At 40.5% G+C, this 19,381-nt stretch overlaps 1 protein-coding gene and 1 long non-coding RNA gene across 7 annotated transcripts in view; one reads left to right on the top strand and one right to left on the bottom strand.

Moving 5' to 3' along the window:
* Positions 1–8,205, bottom strand: part of ROCK2 (Rho associated coiled-coil containing protein kinase 2) — a 94,669-nt gene extending 86,464 nt beyond the window's left edge. For 2 of the 6 annotated variants that reach the window (XM_034432100.3, XM_034432103.3), the window contains exon 1: positions 6,814–8,205. In XM_034432100.3, coding sequence (XP_034287991.1) covers positions 6,814–6,960 — 147 coding nt within the window. In that variant the 5' untranslated portion in view covers positions 6,961–8,205. The remainder of the gene's footprint in view (positions 1–6,813) is intronic. The other 4 variants (XM_087882391.1, XM_087882394.1, XM_060689289.2 and 1 more) reach the window with 2 other exon arrangements.
* LOC148116763 (uncharacterized) lies at positions 7,318–18,693 on the top strand. The gene is made up of 2 exons (XR_015731311.1): positions 7,318–7,458; positions 18,117–18,693. It is a non-coding gene; the product is annotated as an uncharacterized LOC148116763 (long non-coding RNA).
* Positions 18,694–19,381: the final 688 nt, after the last annotated feature.

The raw sequence follows: 19,381 nt of genomic DNA, 5'->3' as shown, positions 1-19,381 counted from the left end.
GGCCCACAACAGGCCCTGTTGTGCAAGGCTGTGGTTGTGGGGATAAAAGTGGAACAAGAAATCCTAAGTGTTTTACTTCAAACTTCTGGAGAAAAGGCAGGATATAAGCCTACTAGTTAAATCAACACTTTGATAAATAAATACTGTTTCAGAGAGGCACATATGCTGATAGAATTATAATTCCATCCTGCTCTGCCAGAGGTGCCTTTGCTTTATCTTTAACAGAAGACAGAATAAAGGCAACCACTAAACTAGAACAATCCACAGAGTTTTAAAGTGTTAGATTTGAGCATAACCTTTTAAGTGTTTAACCACTCTGACTAATAACCATATATAATAGCAATAAATGACAAAGGGAAAGGGAAGTCACATTACATATAAGGAAAAAGTATATATTCCCTGTAACACTCCTGTAAGTAATTATTGTGAAGTTTTAGATCTTAAATCATTAAAAATACACAAAATAATCACCATTAATTTACTCCATTCTTGAAAGTGTAAGCAGAACTAAATGCTGAATACTATTATTTCCAGCACTCTAATGATGTTCAGCAGAAAAATATTCTCCTTCAACTTCTGAACCAATTGATTAACTGGTTGTTATTAAAACATATGGAGAAATCGGTAAAATTCTTCCTATTAAGGAAACTGCTATGGACAGAGCTCATTCATTAATTCCTCAACAAATGTGGATAAATACATATATAGGAAAAATCCTGTTTCCCTTTAAACAAAATTCTATTTGCTGTTTTCATATTAATAATAATTAAACTATATAATTTACAACTATTATTAAACATACCAAGCTATTTATTAATCATGACTGTTATCACTACCCACTTTGTTGTAAAAACTGCTAAGCTCAATGAAATTTGAAATCTATCAACTTTTACAAATCTTTCACACATTGAATTGTCAAATAACAACAATGAAGGCTCTTTACTTTCTGGAGTCTGAATAAAAAGATACATTTAATTGTATCATAATATCCATACTTAATCCATTTATTTTATATAGACTATGGGGACTCTCCATGCGCCCCTCACCTGCCTTGCCTCATGGTGCTGACCCACTTCTTCTCCCAGCATTGGTGTGGCACTGGAGCAGGAGGTACTGGTGTCACGGCTGCAAGGCAAGGCAGTTGTCGGGGCTGGATAGTCTGGCTGCGGGGCCCTCGAGGTAAGCCAGTGCGTGTGCGTGGGGCAGCCCACCCCGCCTCGTGGCTGCGGCATTGGCACGTTGCTCAGCCTCCTGCTGCTGTGTCACGCCAGTGCTGGAAGAAGTGGGCCAACTGCCACATGAGCTCCTGCTGCACATGGCTGCCATTGCGAAACAGCTGTCAAGCCATGGATGGCCTGGGGACCCTGGGAGCCCTGAGGTAAGCTGGTGTGCGCATGCAGTTCCACTCCTCCTTGCCTCACTCCATGTCGGAGGCATCACAAGCAACCAGATGGATGGGCGGGCGGGCAGCTGCGCAGATGCTTAAATGGGGCTTATTTTGGGGGTAGAGTTTATATTAGATGCACACGCAGAAAACATGCTAGGTCTTATTTTCAGGATAGGTCTTATTTTCAGGGAAACGCGGTATTAACTAAGTGAACTAGAATTTACAGAAAAACTGAATAATTTTATTCAGCAGTTATCACAACTTTTGCAAGGTAATACATTGCTCTTCCCAAATGTAATAAGAATTTCATAAATTGAACTATTACTATTACTCTTCCTTCTCCACATCCCAAAAACACACAACACAAAAGATAAAACTTAAGAGCTGAATAAGAATTCATTTTACTAAACCTTACTGACACTGCAATCTTTTTATAAAAACAAAACTGAATTGTTTCTCAATTTCTATTCTAATTACATGAATGAAATATCACTAAGATATATCAAACATGAAATTATTGTTGTAAAGGATATGTTCTTATGACCAAGATTGCAATAAAAATGAAAGTTCTTGAAATTTTCTTTAAAAAACAGTGAAGTTTTATTTCAAGTAGATATTTATCATGTCTTCTGTCCTATTCAAAGAACTCAGTCACAAAAAAATTAATCTATTTTATTTAAACAAGAGTTGTGCAATCATGCCATCTGCTACAAAATCACGTAGTAAACAGCAAAGTATATTTTTCACAAAAGCAGAAAAAAATCTGACACACTACCAGCTTTTCTTGGTGAAATTACTTCAAATCAGTAATGATGTAAATAAAAGCACAATTGTGCACAGTTAAAAAAGGTTCAAAATAAATATTTCAGACTTTGTGCGAGCATGGCATTTCTGCTAATCATTAAAAAAGCTTTTTTTAAAGTCCCAAATCAGTCCAAAAACAATACCTCTGCTTTAAAGATCCAACTCTTAAAGCAGCTACAACTTTTTAGAGATTTATGCAGAGGCCTGAATAAAATCTAACTGCTTTAAAAAACAGAAAAGACTTGCCATGTTAATGAGAAGTCATTCAAAGCTACAATTTTTATTACAGAAGAACTGAAAAGAAACATATCAGAATAAAGTATTTGTCTGGTTTTTTTGTTATCTACTGTATTTATTCTCGATACTCTTTCCTTAAAAAGCTAAAATGTAATGGTGCTGGTAACAGGGATATTTTCTTCTGGATACAAGCACTGAAATGTTTTGAAATATTTCTAACAATTATCCCTAGCAAAATTCTCCAATCTCATGTCTTCTAGGACTACCTAATTAGTTTTCCCAATCAAGATGATAACTTGGCTATAATGTAAGAAATGGTAAACCAAATCTAGGAAGAAGACAACACGGTTGTCTTGCACTGTTTGGGAAATTGTGTAATTCAAGATGAGTCCTCCAAAGCCAATCCTAATAAAGAAAAAAAGAGGTCAAATTCTTGGGGGAAAAAGCATGATAATAAGGGAAGAGGAGCATCAATATTACTATTAGAGGAGGGTTATATCTCCAAAACAGATTAAAGAAAAATGATAAAATCCTAAATTGAAACAGAATTGGATAGTTAAATATCAACAGATAGAAACAATGCTCAAGGATATGAAAATAACAAAAAACTGGATGAATTCTTTGTCTCTATTCTATAATAGAAAGATACCCCGGTCAGTTTGTATTAACATTCTCAGAGAAAAATTTGTACCGAGAAAATTGAGTAACAGTCAACAGTATCTTGAGAGATGACACAATAATAAATCACCAGGTCATGATCACATCCATCTGGGAGTTTTTAAAAACTCAAAGGTGAAATTGCTGACAGACAAAATATGCAACTTGTCTCTCAATCACTTAGTGCAAAATTGTATCCAATATGACATACAACTTTTAAAAAGATGATCCAAGGGAGATTTAGGAAATTATAGACCAGTCCACTTAAGATCCGTTTCATTCAAATAGACAGAAATGATAAACAAAATATAAAATGGAAGAATATGCTGTGTGCAGATATAATTGCTAATATATTCTGTAAGTAAATATATAAAATAATTAATTAAAAAAATAGAAATTAAGAGTAAAAATGCATAATTTTTTCAATGAAGCAAAATAAGGAGTCATTTAAGTACCTTGTCTGTAATAATGCTTTATAACGTCATATTATTCACAAGTAATCTTGACATAAAAGTATATTAGCTGTCAAATTTCCAGGCAGGTGGTAAAATCCAAAAGTGACTGTTCCAGAAAGAGCTCTTTCAACTGGCAGAATGGTGAGCCTAACAGTAAACGCAGTTCAATTAAATTAAGTTGAACTAATGTGATGCATTCTAGTGCCCAAAACTCTTAACTCCATATATTCACTTATGTGGTTTGAACTGTCTGTAACTATCCAGGAAAAGGATGCTAAGGTCACAGACAATAATTCAATGAAGTGTTGACTCATTTCATGGTAGGGATCATGCTAGGGATCATTAGCAAAGCAACTGAAAATAAAATTGCCAACGCTGCAATGTCTTTATACAAATGTATGTTATACCCACATCTAGAATATTGTATGTGGTTCTGCTTGCTGACTTTGAAAAAAATAAGTAACCGAGTTTTAAAAAACGCAAATAGAGGGTTTTATAACAGCTTCCTTTTGAAATAAACACATAGTATCTAGAGGTGTTTAGCTTGGAAAAAGAGTGACTGAGCAGGGCTAGTAATCAAAGCATGTAAAGTGATATTTGACATGCATAAAGTGGAAGATTTTTTTCCTCTCTTAAAATTCTAGGGCCAGGTATTATCCAGTAAAGCTGAATAAAAGGATATTAAAACAGGCAAGAAAATGTTTTTTTATACAGCACATAATTAAGCTGTGTAAATCAGTACCACAAGACGTGGTGAGGGCTATAAGTTTAGATGATTTTAAGGGGGGGTTGGATAAATTCATACAGGACAAATCGATCAAGCCTTAGATCTTAAAGAGCCAATTTCAACTCTACATTGGGAAAATATGCCTCTAAATGCCAAATGCAAGAAAACAAGGGGTGGGAGACTCAATTCTTCTGCTTCTAAGCACCCCAAAGGCATTTGAGTGGCCACTGTAGAATAGAATAGAAAAGAAAATACTGGACTATCCAGGTTTTACCCTGGCCCACAATCATAGTATACTCTATTGCTGAATACTGCACACCTGTATGGGGAAGTTGTCATACTAACAAGATTGATGTTTACTTTAATGACACCATGAGAACGATATCTGGAATCTTTACATCCACACTCCTCTCATGGCTAAATGTTCTTTCTAATATTGCCCCTCCTGATCTCAGGTAACAACATAAAGTCCAAGAATGGAATAAGATAAATACGTCATTGACTCCTAGAGATCTTCCAATACATAAAATATTAAGACTATCTCTCACCAGGCTTAAGTCTAGAAAACCAATTTGGGATAACATACCGGTCTTAGATCTAGATGAGGAATGGCGATTAAGATGGGCAACTTTTAATAACCATAACCAAACAAACCATGCAGATCCAATAGACTAATTCCAGGAATACAGCTGCCCTGAAAAATATGGAGCCCACTGAAGAGAATCAGGACAGGCCATGGCATAACTAAGGCAAAACTCTTTAAGCGGGGAATGGCCGAGAGCCCACAGTGTGACTGTGATGCTCTGGAACCAACTATAACATATGTAGTTCAAGAATGTCTCCTCAGGAGATTTCAAAGCACCTGTGATGATCTCATCACAGCCACACCAGAAACAGTTAAAACCTTAGATACTGAATTATAACATCTATCCCAGTGCAATTCTATAGCCCCATATTATGTTTATTTTATTATGGTTTTATCACAATTTTTATTCCTCTATTATATTATCCACATATCAGTGGATATGTCAGTGATTGCATGGCCTCTGTAGATGTAATATGATAAATAAATAAACCCTAATCCAGCATGGCTCTTCTTAAAATGAGGCAGACACTAGAGAAAAGAACCAGATTGAAGAGTCTGTAGTAAGCATGTATTGCTGTAGCACAGAGATGCCCATATTGTTTAGTCAGTTCCTGTATTTTGGCCAAATAGAACTGAGTCATTCTTACAGATGGCTCCAGCTGCTTCCCCCCCCCCCAAAAATGCCTGCAGGATAAAACTGGGGGGGGGGGGACAATTCTTTTTCTGCAACCTTGGTGTGAGGTCACTGCTATCTCAAAATATAGACAGCATACTGACTCTACAGCTCACTATTTCATATTCAGTACTGGAAGAATTTCAAATGGTATTCCTTAATAAGCTTTATAGCCGAAATGAAGTGTTCTTTTAAACAAACGTTTGTCATAAGTTTCTCTCTTTTTCTTTTTTCTTTTTTTTTTTTTTTTTGCAGCTAATAAAGTTAATCATTCCTCCTGAATCTACCTTCCCAAGATACACAGTTTCATTAAGTATTACCATAATTTCTAAAGTGCCTTCACAGAGCATGCAACAAGTCAATATTAGTTCCCCATTAACAGAAATCAAATTCACTACAGCATCACTGAAAAACAAGAATCTGAACTGAAAAGTTAGTGGCAAAGACTGGACCTCTCAATACAAGCAGCTTAAACATGGACAATGTCTAAATAATTGAACAAAAACATCAACGATCGAAAGTAAACTTTAAGACTCTTAAAAAGACTGCTGGGTTTTTGACTCCCAAATCGCAAAATTCTGGGAAGAGGCAAGGGACACCCCTCCACAACCCTGCACCATGCAAATCGTTATTTTTCACCACACACGTCGTTTTTGTTCCAGAAATCTTATTTATCCTCTCACTGGGACTTTATTTCAGGGATGGGGAGGGAAGGGGCAGAATCCTTCAATAGGACCACCCCTTCCCCTTTTTATCATGTCAACACACTTCCGTGAGAAAAAAAAAAAAGAGTGTTCTTCATCGTTGCCTCGTCCACTCAATCCAGACTCTCAAATAAAAATTCCTTCAGTGTTGAGCGTTTCCGAGCGCAGGGAGGGGGCAGAGCACAGGACGGGCATTGTATTTTAGACACAAACGTCCACTAAACAGTTAAGTCTCTCCGGCCCTCCAGTCAGAAGTATTCAAAACTCTCCATATTGAGAAACTGTACTGGTGTACAGTACATCTTCCTCTCCCCGCCCAGCGCTTCCAAAGCAAAAAGTGGGAGCAGGCTCCGGTCTTCCCATCCAAGTCCTGAGCTATTCTCGCCTCTTTTCCCCAATCACGGAAAACGCGGGAGGTGTGGATTCTTCCAAGCATAACGTAGCTTTAAAGCACCCCAAAGGAGATACAGCTCTGCCTGCATCCTTGCTTGCCCTCAATCTCAGATCTTTTTTTTTTTTTTGCACCTTTCTCTAATCATATACACAGACACAGACACAGACCGCCGCCATCAATTGAACTCACCAACAAACTTTCCACATTGACCGGAGATCTGGGGTCCCGGATCATGGACTCCAACTTCCTTTGCCGGCTCGCCAAATGCCCTTCCCCGGATACCGGCGGCGGGGAGGCAGACATTTTCGTTACCTGTCTCGGCTGCTGGTGGTTCATTTTCACGTTCGCGGCGGATCTCTCACCGCTTTTTTGTCCCTCTGGGTTCTCGGGCGCCAAAGCAGACCCGGAGACCGTCGCTTGATTGGAAACGGAGGAGGCGGCAGCGGCAGCAGCGGGCGGAGACTCTCTGCCGTCTCCAGCCCCGCCGATTGCTCTCCACTTCGGGGCCTGCCGAGTTTGGGGTGAAGGAAGCAAACAATCCGCCGGGCGGAGAAAAACGGGGCTCAGTCCCAGCCTCACCCGGCCAGGCCTCTCTCCGGAGGAGCAGCCAAAGAGGTGCAAGCGGACGACCTCCTCCTCCTCGCCTCCCGATTGGGGCGGGCACTGCTGCCGCTGCTCCACCCGCCCGCTTCCCAGGCATGAACAACCCAGAAAGGGGGAAGGTGGGCGCCTGGAAGGAGAAGGGAAAGGGAAGCCGCCTCGGGAAGCCCCGCCGCGGCCTTCCTGTTTCTCTCCTTGGTCTCTTCTTCTGCAGCGACGAGGCGGGAAAGGAAGGCAAGTTATGACCGAGCCCCCCACGCTGCCTCGGCCATTTTGCACCAGGTCACTCACTACCCGTCGGGGAGAAGACAAGGGAGGGAGGGAGGGAAAGCGGCGGCGGCGGCGCCCGACTTCCTCCCTCCTCCTCTTCCTCTGTGGCTAGAAGGATGGGAGGGAGGCGGCTGGGCCCGCCTCGCTGGGTCTTTCTCTCTCTGGAGGCGTTTCTCTCAAGGGAGTGGGCTGCCCCGCGCTGACCTCTGCTAGTTGCCGCTTCGTCGGCCGAACGAGTGATTGAAGCTTCTGCCTCCTTCTCCTCCTCCCCCCCTCCTTTAATTGCAATTACAAGCTTAAATTATTTTAGCAGCGGCGGCGGCATGATTACTACTACAGCGATGGCTTCCTCCTCGTTACCCACAAGCCTTCGCTGGTAGAAGGATCCCCACCAAGAGGCAGGCGGGCGAGGAGCAGCAGCGGGAAAGAGAGACCAGTACGGGGGAAGCTCTCTCTCCTCGGGGCTCGCTAATATAAGTCCCTGAGCTCAGGCGTGAAAGGTTGTGCAATTGGTGCGGCAGGGCTGGTGCTTATTCGCCTTAGTTTCTCACCCACCCTTCAAGGGACTTGTTGACTGAGCTCCAGGAATGGCACGCGCGACGATAGGCACAGACGTATATAGGTGCGTGCCTTCCTCGAGATATAAGCTGCCCTCAGGCCATCCAAAATAAGCGGGTGACTCCCTGCATGCCGCTCTTCTCTCGCCCAGCCACCTTCCGCCTCCAATCGGCTGATAGCAAAGGCGGGGAGGGAAAACAACGCGATAGCAACCGAAGTGGAGCGATTAGCCTCAAGAGGCGGACCGGCCGGTGATGCTTGCGGGATGGCACGCAGACCATATAAAGCTCTGAGGGCGACTGAAAGGGAGGGGGGGATGGGCTTAAAACTCCCGGCAGCATCCCTTGAATCAGCTCGCCGGTTGTTTTGGGGGAGGGGGGATTTGGCCATGGAAGGGGGGGGGAAAGCCGGCTTGGGTTTGTCACGACAACAGCTGAGGTGCATGTGCGGCATCCCCATGAAGCGAAGCGCTAAGCCAGGGAAAGCTATCCTTAGCTGAAGTGACGCCATCAAGTTCTATCCTGAGGGGGAAAGCCAATATTTATGACCTTTGTTATGGTAGACAAACGCTTTATGAAGAAGCAGGGGAAACCTTCTGCCTTGAATATCCAAACCAATAGGACCGCAGTACCTCTAGACAAAAATATTCATTCCCGTTATGTCTTCTGGCTTGGGTGGAGTTTGATTTGGTGGTGGTTGTTTTTTCTAATCGTTTTTGCAGAACTGTGGCATACCATTCACAGTTCATGCCTATTACTTTGATGGCAAACTGGCCTCTGTCCATCACCCCCACCAACATAATATACCGTGTTTGGATTTCAAAACGTCTTCCTTTCTGCGCATAGCAAAGGGTGGTTGTGAGCATGCATAGAATGTTTTATTCACCTACAGAAGGGCCCCCTCCTAAAAAACCTACCCCCTAATTAGAATTAATGGCATTCTGAAATTAAAAAGGACACACACGGTGTTTTGGATAAGGAAAGATTACCTGTTAGCTCCACAGCAGGAAGCTGGTTCTGATCCAGTGGGTGTACTTTCTGCCCCAAAGCCTTTTTCAAGCCAGATGATACTAAAAGGAGAGATTTGGAGAAAGGAAGTCTCACCTTACCTTCTCAGACATGACATTTCTTTCTTCAGCTATGTAGACCTGTATTTTTCAAACGTGGCATGTTCAGGTTGTGTGAAGTTCAACTCCGGAATTCCCCAGGTAGCATGTTGGCTGGGAAATTTTGATATTTGAAGTCCATGCATCTTAAAATAATTGCTAAATGTGAAAAATACTGATATAGACTCAAGAGCTCTCCAGAATAAAAGCTGTAAATGTCCAGCACAAACGGATTTCCTGCCTTTCCTGACAGTTTATGAAGAAACTACAGCATGGCAGCAGCTAGAAGCTAGTTTTGGTTTGAAGTGATTCCAGAAGATTTGTTTTAAAAATCAGAGCCTGGATACCAAAAGAATGGAAGATGCTCTGGAGCTACAGCGTGATGCTTTAGATAACACCTTTTGGGAATTTTGCAGCAAACTAACTAATGCAATAATCTGTAACACTGTTTTCCATACATGTAAGCAGATGTTATATTGAAATATTGCAATGCAATGCATTTAATACTAGATAAGGTCTAGTTAAATTTTCAAGGATAACATATGCAGATACGGCCTAAAAGAGCTCACATGGAAATGGTGCATTGAAATTGTTATCATCCTATCTTTTTCATCTGCTTTCAAGTCTTGCCTATTTAATATCATGTAAGAACATGCTTTCTCATTAAAAGTTCCTGAAAACTAAAACAGCACTGTAGTAAAGATTTCTCATCAAGTATTAATAGCATTGCCCCTCAAGTACCAGCTATGCCATCTTTCCTTTTATATGAAAAAAAAGAAAAATATTAATATCAGAAGCCAAGAGAAATCTAAATTAAGTTTTAAATCTTCAGAAACCTGTATTTATTGAAATCAATGTGATAGAAAACATGAAGGCATTGAATGTGGAACAATCAAATGAGAGATATGATCTCATTGCTAGTTTTATTGTGCAAAATTTTTGGAGGGGAAAAAAATCCTGATTTCAAATTACCACTAAATGAGGCCAGCATTTAGCAATAACTACATGTACTAATTTCCCAGACAGCCTTTTAAAATAGTGGTTTTAAATGGATAAGTGGGCCTAAATATTAAAATTAAATATTGTCTGAAGAATAGTGTTTATTTCATTATAAACTATCAAGCTGATAAAAGAAAGTATAGTAGGAAACAGTTTCACTCTTATATTTACTTAGGCCAATTAATCTCATACTTTTCTATTAATAAAGTATAGACTGGAGCCAACTTGAATGAGGACCTCCCAGTTCTTGCTTTAGTCAGGAAAGAAATTGCATGGAAAGCATCCAAACAATAGGTCAAACCAAGCAAATCTAATGACATCTACTGGCACATCAGTCAAAACAATCAGCATAATAAATAAACAGCAGGCTTTATATCATGTTTAGCAATCTTCTAAGGGGATGTTTCCAGTTTTGGAGATGTAAGAGTCTCTTATTTAATGGTGCCATTCTATCAAGCTACCAGCTTTCCTTCTCAAACCTTCAGTTTTATATCATCCCTGCTGCCCTTCATTCTCCTATTGAGCTGGCCAGCACTTCCAAGTACATACCACTCCAAAAGCACCCCAAATGACAGCCACATATCACTCCACCGCTGCCCTCATTTTTCCTTTATCAGCTTGATTTCTTCAGGGAGCAAGAGCTGGGCTGGGGAAATAACCAAAAGGAAAGATAGTAGCAAGATGCCACCGCATGTTGACCACAGGAGGGGAGAAATGCCAAAAGTTAGGAGGCAGAACAAGACAGGAGTTTCCATCAATAGGTTTTGCAGTTCCAAAGCTGTCACCACTGCATTTCTTCTGGAGGAGGAGATGAGCCGATGGTTAATCAAATTAACTTCCAAGCCTTGTGGTGCTGCATCCATCACAGCGCTGCATTAGTTGCATGTGAAAAGATGCCAAATAGCATGTTAGAGGACTGATGTATTTTTGAGGCAATCCATTATTGAATTCTGACTGTAAACTCAACTGTGGTTGTAAGGTAACATGAATCGCTTTACCCAAAGTTATTGTGTCTCAGAGGAGATATCTCCTTGCCATGGATATGTATGCTTTATGGTGGCTTACAGCAATATTACCTCACCTTGGTGAGAAGAAAGTTCATTCTATTAGGTCCTGCTTATGCCTGGACATGCCTGGAGATGAAAAAAAATGGCTGATTCCTTAATCTACATGCCACTGCAATTAAATTTCTCATAACAATAAAAAAAACCTTACATGGCACTGCATTTTAGGCAGTGCAGGGAAGAGATGGTAAGCCTAGAAAATGTTCTACAAACTCCACACTGTATCTCCATGCTAATGTTGGCCGGATCTAAAATCTCATATATTTACAGCTTGTTATCACTGTGCATATTTTCCCCATCTTAAAGGGAGTTCAGAACCTTTATAACTCCCAAAGACTGCAATTCTTAAACAGCCTGGGGTTTTCTTAAGAGGCAAATCTTGCAGTGTTCTCTGCTCCATTTCCTTTCCTCCAAAATTTCAAGGCTTTTTAAACAGGAAGGTCAAGTGTGGTGCAGAGGAAGGATTGCTCTTCTATACCTACTCTTGCCCCAGATTTTCACACAAAGAAGGTGGTTACTCACTGTTCTCTTTTCTTGTTAATTTCTGGAGATAGATCTGCCAAAAGAAGACATTTTGAACACCTGAGGGAAACCAATTAGATGAGGAGAGTACACTAACTATTACAAATGGCAGTATAAGTACAAGCTGTACTGTCTCAAGACTCATTTAGGATTTCAAAATAATATCTGAAGAACATTTACTTTTCAGATTCATGGGCATAATTTGAAATACCAAACTGCCTTTGTCTCTTCTTGACATTTCCTAGTGTTGAATTGCTCTTTATAAAGCTTTCTAACAACTCTAAAATTTATTCCCCAAAAGAGCAATTAGATATAATTTATAGTGTAAAACAGAGTTGTATGTATTACCTCATAGGTGAATTTTCTAACAAAATAGAAAATTCAGACAATCACAATAATATAGCAATCACTTTTATCAAAACTGAAAAAAAAATAATTTAAAACTCCTGATTTGGAAAAGAAAAATTACCAGAGACAAACATTTACCAAGTTCTTAGTTGTCAATTCCAATAACAGAAAGATAAAAGTAAGTTCATCTACCTTCCAAAACTATTGAGCAAGCATGATGTCACACAATATTTACAAAGAGAAAGTCCATTTGTGATGGAGTGCTTGAAGTCTCGGGGCACTATAAACTTTGTAATCAAAATAAATGCTTTGTAAGAACAGCAGACATGGGAGTGTGGAACAGTGTAACCAAGTGACCAGATAAACAACATGGCAAGTTTTTGTTCCTTTAAAAGAAAACTGATCTGCAGAAATCTACCCATTTGTTCTTGGTATGAATTAAACTCATTCTTGAACTTTATATCAAATTTATTAAACACAAAAGCTACAAGACCGTTCCCCCCCTCCCAAAAAAAGACAACAGATCCCTGTAAAACATTTGTCTGCATGAGCATAATGTGAAAGCATGAACACAGGTCAAACTTATTGTCTAGTGCCCTTCATGAGCCAAAATCATCAGGTTATGATGTGCCATCCTGCCTGCCTGCCTACTGTATCTACCAAAAAGATTTTATATTCATCTAATTAACATTCTCTCGATACAAGTTCCTCAATGAAAGATACAAGCCTACTTCAAGAATTCCACCAAAGGAAAACTCACCACCTTCTCTGGGATTCCACTCTTATGCTATTTTTATCATTAGAAAGTTTCTCCTAAATTTGCCAAAACCAGCAGCTTTGCAGTCTCAGCTCATTTACTATAATCCAGCCCTTTGGAAATCTTCTCCTTTTTCTGCTACTATCCTTCTGCATATTTGAAAGCAACTGTCAAGTCTTTTCTTAATCTTCTCCAAGCTACATATATGCAACTTAACATTTTTCCATAGAAGTTTGAAAGAGACAGATAATGATGGAGACAACATTATTCTTGGCTGGTGTCAAACCCATTGCAATATGTTTGGGCTGCATTCTGCCCATTTGCTGTAAAGTACTTCACAGTACAAGTAGTCCTTGACAACTCGTTTAGTGACTGTTCAAAGTTACAACAGCACTGAAAAAAGTAACTTATGACCGTTTTTCGGTTATGATCTTTCCAGCATCCCCATGGTTCATGTGATCAAAATTCAGATGCTTGGCAACTGGTTCATATTTATGATTGTTCACCCCACCCATCCTTCCAGGACACACAGCACTTGGGCCTGAACCTCACACATCCATCACACTTACCTTTTGAAGTTTCTGGGCTCCATGTTGGGGAAAGAGGGCAGGCCACGTGTCCCTGGCCCGTGCAGCAGTGACCACAACCTGGCCATCATTTTCTCCCATCCACTTTTGGGCAGGGAGGAAATGGCAGGTCCCAAACTGTTTTGTGTTGCTGCTTAACAAGGTCTGCACAGTGCTGTGTAGACCTCATCAAGGCAGCAAAATAAAGCTGTTTGTCTCTTGGCCATACAGCGGTGACCCGAATGAGGCCACCATTTTGGGGGGTGGGATAAAATGGGGGCTGCTTCTGGAATCGCCCCATTCAATCACACAAAGAAACAATCCATTGCAGCAATCTGAAGACCTTAGAGGACTTCAAAGACAAGTGAGGAGGGTGTTTGGTCTGGGGGTGGGGAATTAAGCCTATGGTAAGAACCTGGTGGGAGTGAGAAAAGGCCTGTGGGGACCCAAGGGCCAGGAAGCAGAACACGGGTTGTCTTCTGGTGTGGGGAACACCTTAGGAGGGCTGGGCAGGCGGGCCTGAGCCCATCCTACAGCTCTAAGGGCCCCCCACCCCACCCGAGCAGAAGTGGGTTTCAGCAGGTTCTGACCAGTTCTGGAAAACCGGTAGCGGAAATTTTGAGTAGTTCGGAGAACTGGTAAATACCACCTCTGACTGGCCCTGCCCCCATCTGTTCTCTGCCTCCCAAGTCCCAGCTGATGGGGAAGAAATGGGGATTTTGCAGTAACCTTCCCCTGGATTGGGGAGAGAATGGAGATTTTACAGTATCCTTCCCCTGCCATGCCCACCAAGCCACATCCACCAAGCCATGCCATGCCCACCAAGCCACACCCACAGAACTGGTAGCAAAAATTTTTGAAACCCACCACTGCACCCGAGGCATCCCATACTTCATTTAATGACTAGCACATGCATTTACCGATTCATTGGGGAGACCAGGCAAGTGAGAATGCCTCCCCTAAGGACTGTTGCAACATGCAGTCTTAATGAGCAGGCTCCGTTACAGTCGTATCTCGAGAACTACCTGCATTGCATCCTTGTGATAGCGTAACTCTTCCTAGTGCAGTCAGTTTCCTATCATCTAGCCGGGTGGAAAGAAACCCATTTGTCTGCCATTTTGCTTGGGGTGCTCCTTTTGTATGACTGCCGTTGAGAAATCAGGATGCTGACAATAGAGTAAAAGGTATGTAAAGCAAAGAAACCATTTTTTTCTGTTCTTTCTTTCCTTCCCATTTTTGGCTCTGTCTGTTTTTTCCATTGGGGACTTTGCAATTTTCCTCTTTCCTTTGTTATTTGTCTATTTTTCTTTGGTTCTTCCTCATTTTTTTTCATACTGCCCTCCTTGCCATGTGTCTTTTTACTTTCCCCTCATTTTAAAATCTTTTTTTTTCCTTGTCCATCCTCACCTTTTTTGGAGAGGGGAACCTGGCAACACCTGGCTGATCTTTTCTAGACTGAAGACCAAGCAGAATTGGACGAGAGATATCATACCAGAGTTGTTTGCTTGACTGAGCAATAAAAATAGACAGAAAAATTTCGGAAGACAGCAGCAAGCCATTTCTCTACTGTTGCCATGAAAACTATATGGATGTATCTGTGACACCCAATTGAAGGATAAATGATTTTTATTTAAATCTGAGGGTTCTCTTACTCCTTGAGGTGGCAGAATAGTTGTATCAGCCCAGGAGCAAAAATGAGTGAGGACAAAGCAATTCTATTTAGATCTACTCAGATGTATCCCTGAATTGAGTGGAACTCAATCCCAGGAAAATATTCATAAAATTGCAATTCTAAGAATTGGGGGAAGGGGATGAGAGAAAGACAGGACTCACTCTAGCATTCTAAATTAAAATATTTAATAAAGGTGGGATATAAATTTTAAAAATTGCTTTCAGTTGCCCACTCAAGTGGCAAAATATCTTGGATTGGTAAACTAACCCTTATTCCTCACCTCTTCCACTTGGGCCTGTTTTGAGCCATTATGATAAGAGTGCAGTGGCAAGGCAAAAATCCAGGTAGTTCTCAACTAATGACTACAATTGGTATTAGAACTTCCATCACTAAGCAATGCAATCATTAAGTAAGCCCCTGAACATATGACCTTTCTGCTGCTGTTATTAAATGAATTACATGTTCGTTAAGTGAGTCCACCTTCCCCCATTGATTTTACCTGGAAGCCCCCTGGGAAGTTCACAAATGAAGGTCATATGACTCTGCAATGCTGCAACCATCGTAAAAACCTGCCAGTTGCCAAATGCCCAAATTTTGTTCACATGACTTTGCAACGCTGCAATGGTTCCAAGTCACTTTTTTCTGTGCTGTTGTAACTTTGAATGGTTGTTAAATGAATGGTTGTAAATGGAGGACTACCTATGGCCTAAATACGTGGCCTGCTGCTGAACTTTCTTAGGGTATCTCCAAAGTTAATGTACAACTGGGATTTTATGCTTTTTATTATTGTTATTGCCATTTTTGAAGAAGGGGTTTGGTTTTTTGAAGTTATGGATTGGCACCATTTTCCTAATATAGGATCAGGAAAGGCCCATCTGCAGAAGTGCAGAAACAAAAGGGTGAAAGTCTTCAAGGAAATCAGGAGGGTACTTCTAATAGACAAGGTCTGGGGACAGTTTTGTTCCTGCACATATGATGCATGTGGCTCAACATTGGCAACTTTGAAGACTTGGATGCTTGCTTTTTAATGTTCTTGGTCAAGATGTGCTTTTTCAATGTTTATCTGCTGTGGAATTATCTATTGGCTGTCCCATATGACATTGAGCAAGTCAGGTGGTAACATATTCTGGACCGAACATGGAAATTAAAGACAAGTGCATTGATTTTTTGGCTGGAACTTCTATCAGGAATACCATACCAGTTAAATTTCAAACTGCACTTCTGTGGAGTTTTATTTGCCAGGATAGCAATTCAATTAATGTATTCTTGTGCTTGATCAGATTCCACTCACAAAAGAATCAGATGGAGATATATATGGCCCCCCAAATTTAGTGCCACTAACTAATGGAGATGAAGGGAGGGAGAGAGGGAGAGAAACCCTCTAATGACTAGACGGTGACGCAGTGGTTAAGAGTGCAGTACTGCAGGCTACTTCTGCTGGCTGACTGCAATTTGGCAGTTCAAATCTCACCAGCTCAAGGTTGACTCAGCCTTCCATCCTTCCGAGGTGGGTAAAATAAGGACCCAGATTGTTGGGGCCTCCAGTTCAGGCAATCCCTTGACACTGGGAGGAAAGGGCTTGTGGCAACAGAGTTGGGGACAAGAACTTGCTTAGTTCCAGTTGGTCAGACAGGTCTGTTGTGGGATTGTCCCTTTCTGTCTGGTTCTGGGGCTTGGCACCTGTTCTGCGAGACGGGCTGGTGGCAAGGAAGACTAGCTTTTACAGTCACCTTGTCCTTTTTAACTGGGTTGGTTGACTCCTTCACAGGTGACCTAGAAATGGACCTTGCCCATCCCTGGTTTAGAGATTGTAATTAGTAATGCAATTGAAAGGAGTCAGTCCTTGCATTTTCCTGCATAGCGGGAAATTCCCTTCACAGTCACCTTGATCCTCACTTCATGTCTTAATATAATGTTCATAGGATAATGTATAGCTGTGGGGTCATTGGTGCTCTCTGAGCGTAGTGATTTTCTTGCAGACGTTTCATTATAGCACAATCCTTCCTCTGTTTCCAACTCTTCAACAAGACAGGTTAAAAATTAGCAGCTAGCTCTGAATCTTTTGCACTTCTTTTATTGTAATCATTAAATGATTTCAACAGCTTTTCTTCTTTTGTGCTAGCATTGATGCTTTATTTTGTTGTTTTGAATGTGGATTAACTGCCAAGAAAAGTGAAGATATGTAAAAGAGGCTTGGATAGTCTTCTACTTCACTGCAATGAGGCTGTATAGTACTATTCCAAGTCTAAGATCCTCATATTTTCCAAACATCCCATATCATCAAATAGAACAGCTCACCACCCAACAAGTCTCAACCTTTAAATACCTAGGGGCGGTTTCACAAGCTTTCGGAGCCCAAAATGCCCATCAGGATTATGTATCCCAAAGGGCACAGAAGTCAGCCTCAGCAATGAAGTTTTTTTATCTTAATCCAGATACACAGTTCATTCCAGCTGTTCTTAAGTTATTACAGTTTTGCCTAGTTCAATTAGATTTCTACCATGAGATGGCAACATGAATTCAGAAGAGCTTTATCCTTGGCTCATTTTAACCACAAGTACACAGTTAGGAGGAAAGTACAAGAAAATCTGGTCAAACCGTGGTGTCTTTATGAGGCAGGTGCAAAATGTTATGATTCTGTTATTTAAGAAAACCTACAGCCTGTGTTTTGTTATGCAGCCAGTTCTACAGGAACATGCCTTTGCAATTGATTTTCCTCCTTTTCTCAAAATTCCCAGGGTATTCTTACTCATTTTACTTACATCACCTATTAAGCAACACAGACATGTTTTCTTTAAGTGCTGCTGAGTTTTGTTATGTGGCGTGTAAACTCCACCTACTATGAGTCTTAATGGTTAATGGTTATGTACTGCTTAATCATATACTTTTTTTTTCTGACTGTGACCGTAATGAAGTCTAGCCTAATATAATCTTAGGATAATGGTAATCTAAACATGTTTTAAGCAAATTTATTTAAAGATATGATTAATGTTTATAATTACATCACACATATGTGTCTTTCCAATTGCAGCCCTGAATTGTAAGAGGAACATGCTAGAAAGAGAAACCCGGTCTCTCCAGCTATCTACTAGAAGGAAAGACAAGAGGACGATTAGCAGCAAGATGGAAGCTCAGTTACAGTGGCGAGAAGTACATCATTGGAGACTTGGAGTAGGGATAGGTTGTCATAGTTCAGAGTGTTTCCTTCTTTTTATGTTGTGCTAATATACCTCCTTTCTTTCAATTCCTGCCAAATTCCACTTTTCTTCTCATATGTGGGCCCTGAATATGGAATTAAATGTAAGAAAAGAGCAAATATTTGTTTAATGGAAAATTATTGCATTATTCTCAGCAGATGGTTAGATGCTTCCCTGGAGGTTTAAACAAATATATTCAGTTATATTAATAGAATGCTCATGCTATAAATATCAGAAAGAAATATGCTACATGTATGGCAGAATTTCCCTGTTATAGAAAAGAATGATTACAGATAGCAATGTAAATAGATTTAACAGGAACAGAAGTTCCATGGATCCCATATGCTAATTTTGTTGAGCTATTGGAAATGAATAAAATCAGATTCAGACTTGAATCTCTTACTATTTCAAGAGTCTCCAAAATCAGATGCACTGGAGTTGTATTTGCATATTAAGAACCCCAGCCTCTCTATGTCTGCATTGAGTTCCCGTATGGGGAGCTAATTTCCAGGTAAGAACAAAGAGTACTGTGTCTAAAAGCAGTGCATCTACAAAATTATGCTATTCTTTCCTTGAAGCTCTATTACTCTATCACAGAAAGATCACTTGCAATAGATCAAGGGCATACATGCTATTTGATGGGCAACCAGCCAAAGACTAAGTAAAAATAGAACAAAAATTAAATTTTGATTTAATTTAAATTAAACGCCACGGTGGCGCAGTGGTTAGAGTGCACTACTGCAGGCTACTTCTGCTGGCTGCCTGTAATTTAGCAGTTCAAATCTCACCAGGCTCAAGATATTTAGCCTTCCATCCTTCCAAGGTGGGTAAAATGAGGACCCAGATTGTTGGGGGCAATATGCTGACTCTGTATACTGCTTGGGTTACGTAAAGCACTGTAAAGCACTGTGTATATATTTACGTAAAGCACTGTAAAGCACTGTGTATATATTTTTTATTTTTTTTAAATTTTATTTCAAATTTATATACTGCACCTTTTCTCGAGAAACTCAGGGCGGTGTACAGCCAGATTAAAAACATACAATACAAACATTAAAAAACAATTAAAAGGATATATATTAATTTGGCCCCAATTTAA

This window comes from Pantherophis guttatus, chromosome 1 (genome assembly GCF_059756535.1).
Source record: "Pantherophis guttatus breed Tessera chromosome 1, ASM5975653v1, whole genome shotgun sequence".
Lineage (NCBI taxonomy): Eukaryota > Metazoa > Chordata > Lepidosauria > Squamata > Colubridae > Pantherophis > Pantherophis guttatus.
Note: the sequence above shows the minus strand (reverse complement) of the source record. Positions and strands in the feature narration are given on the sequence as shown.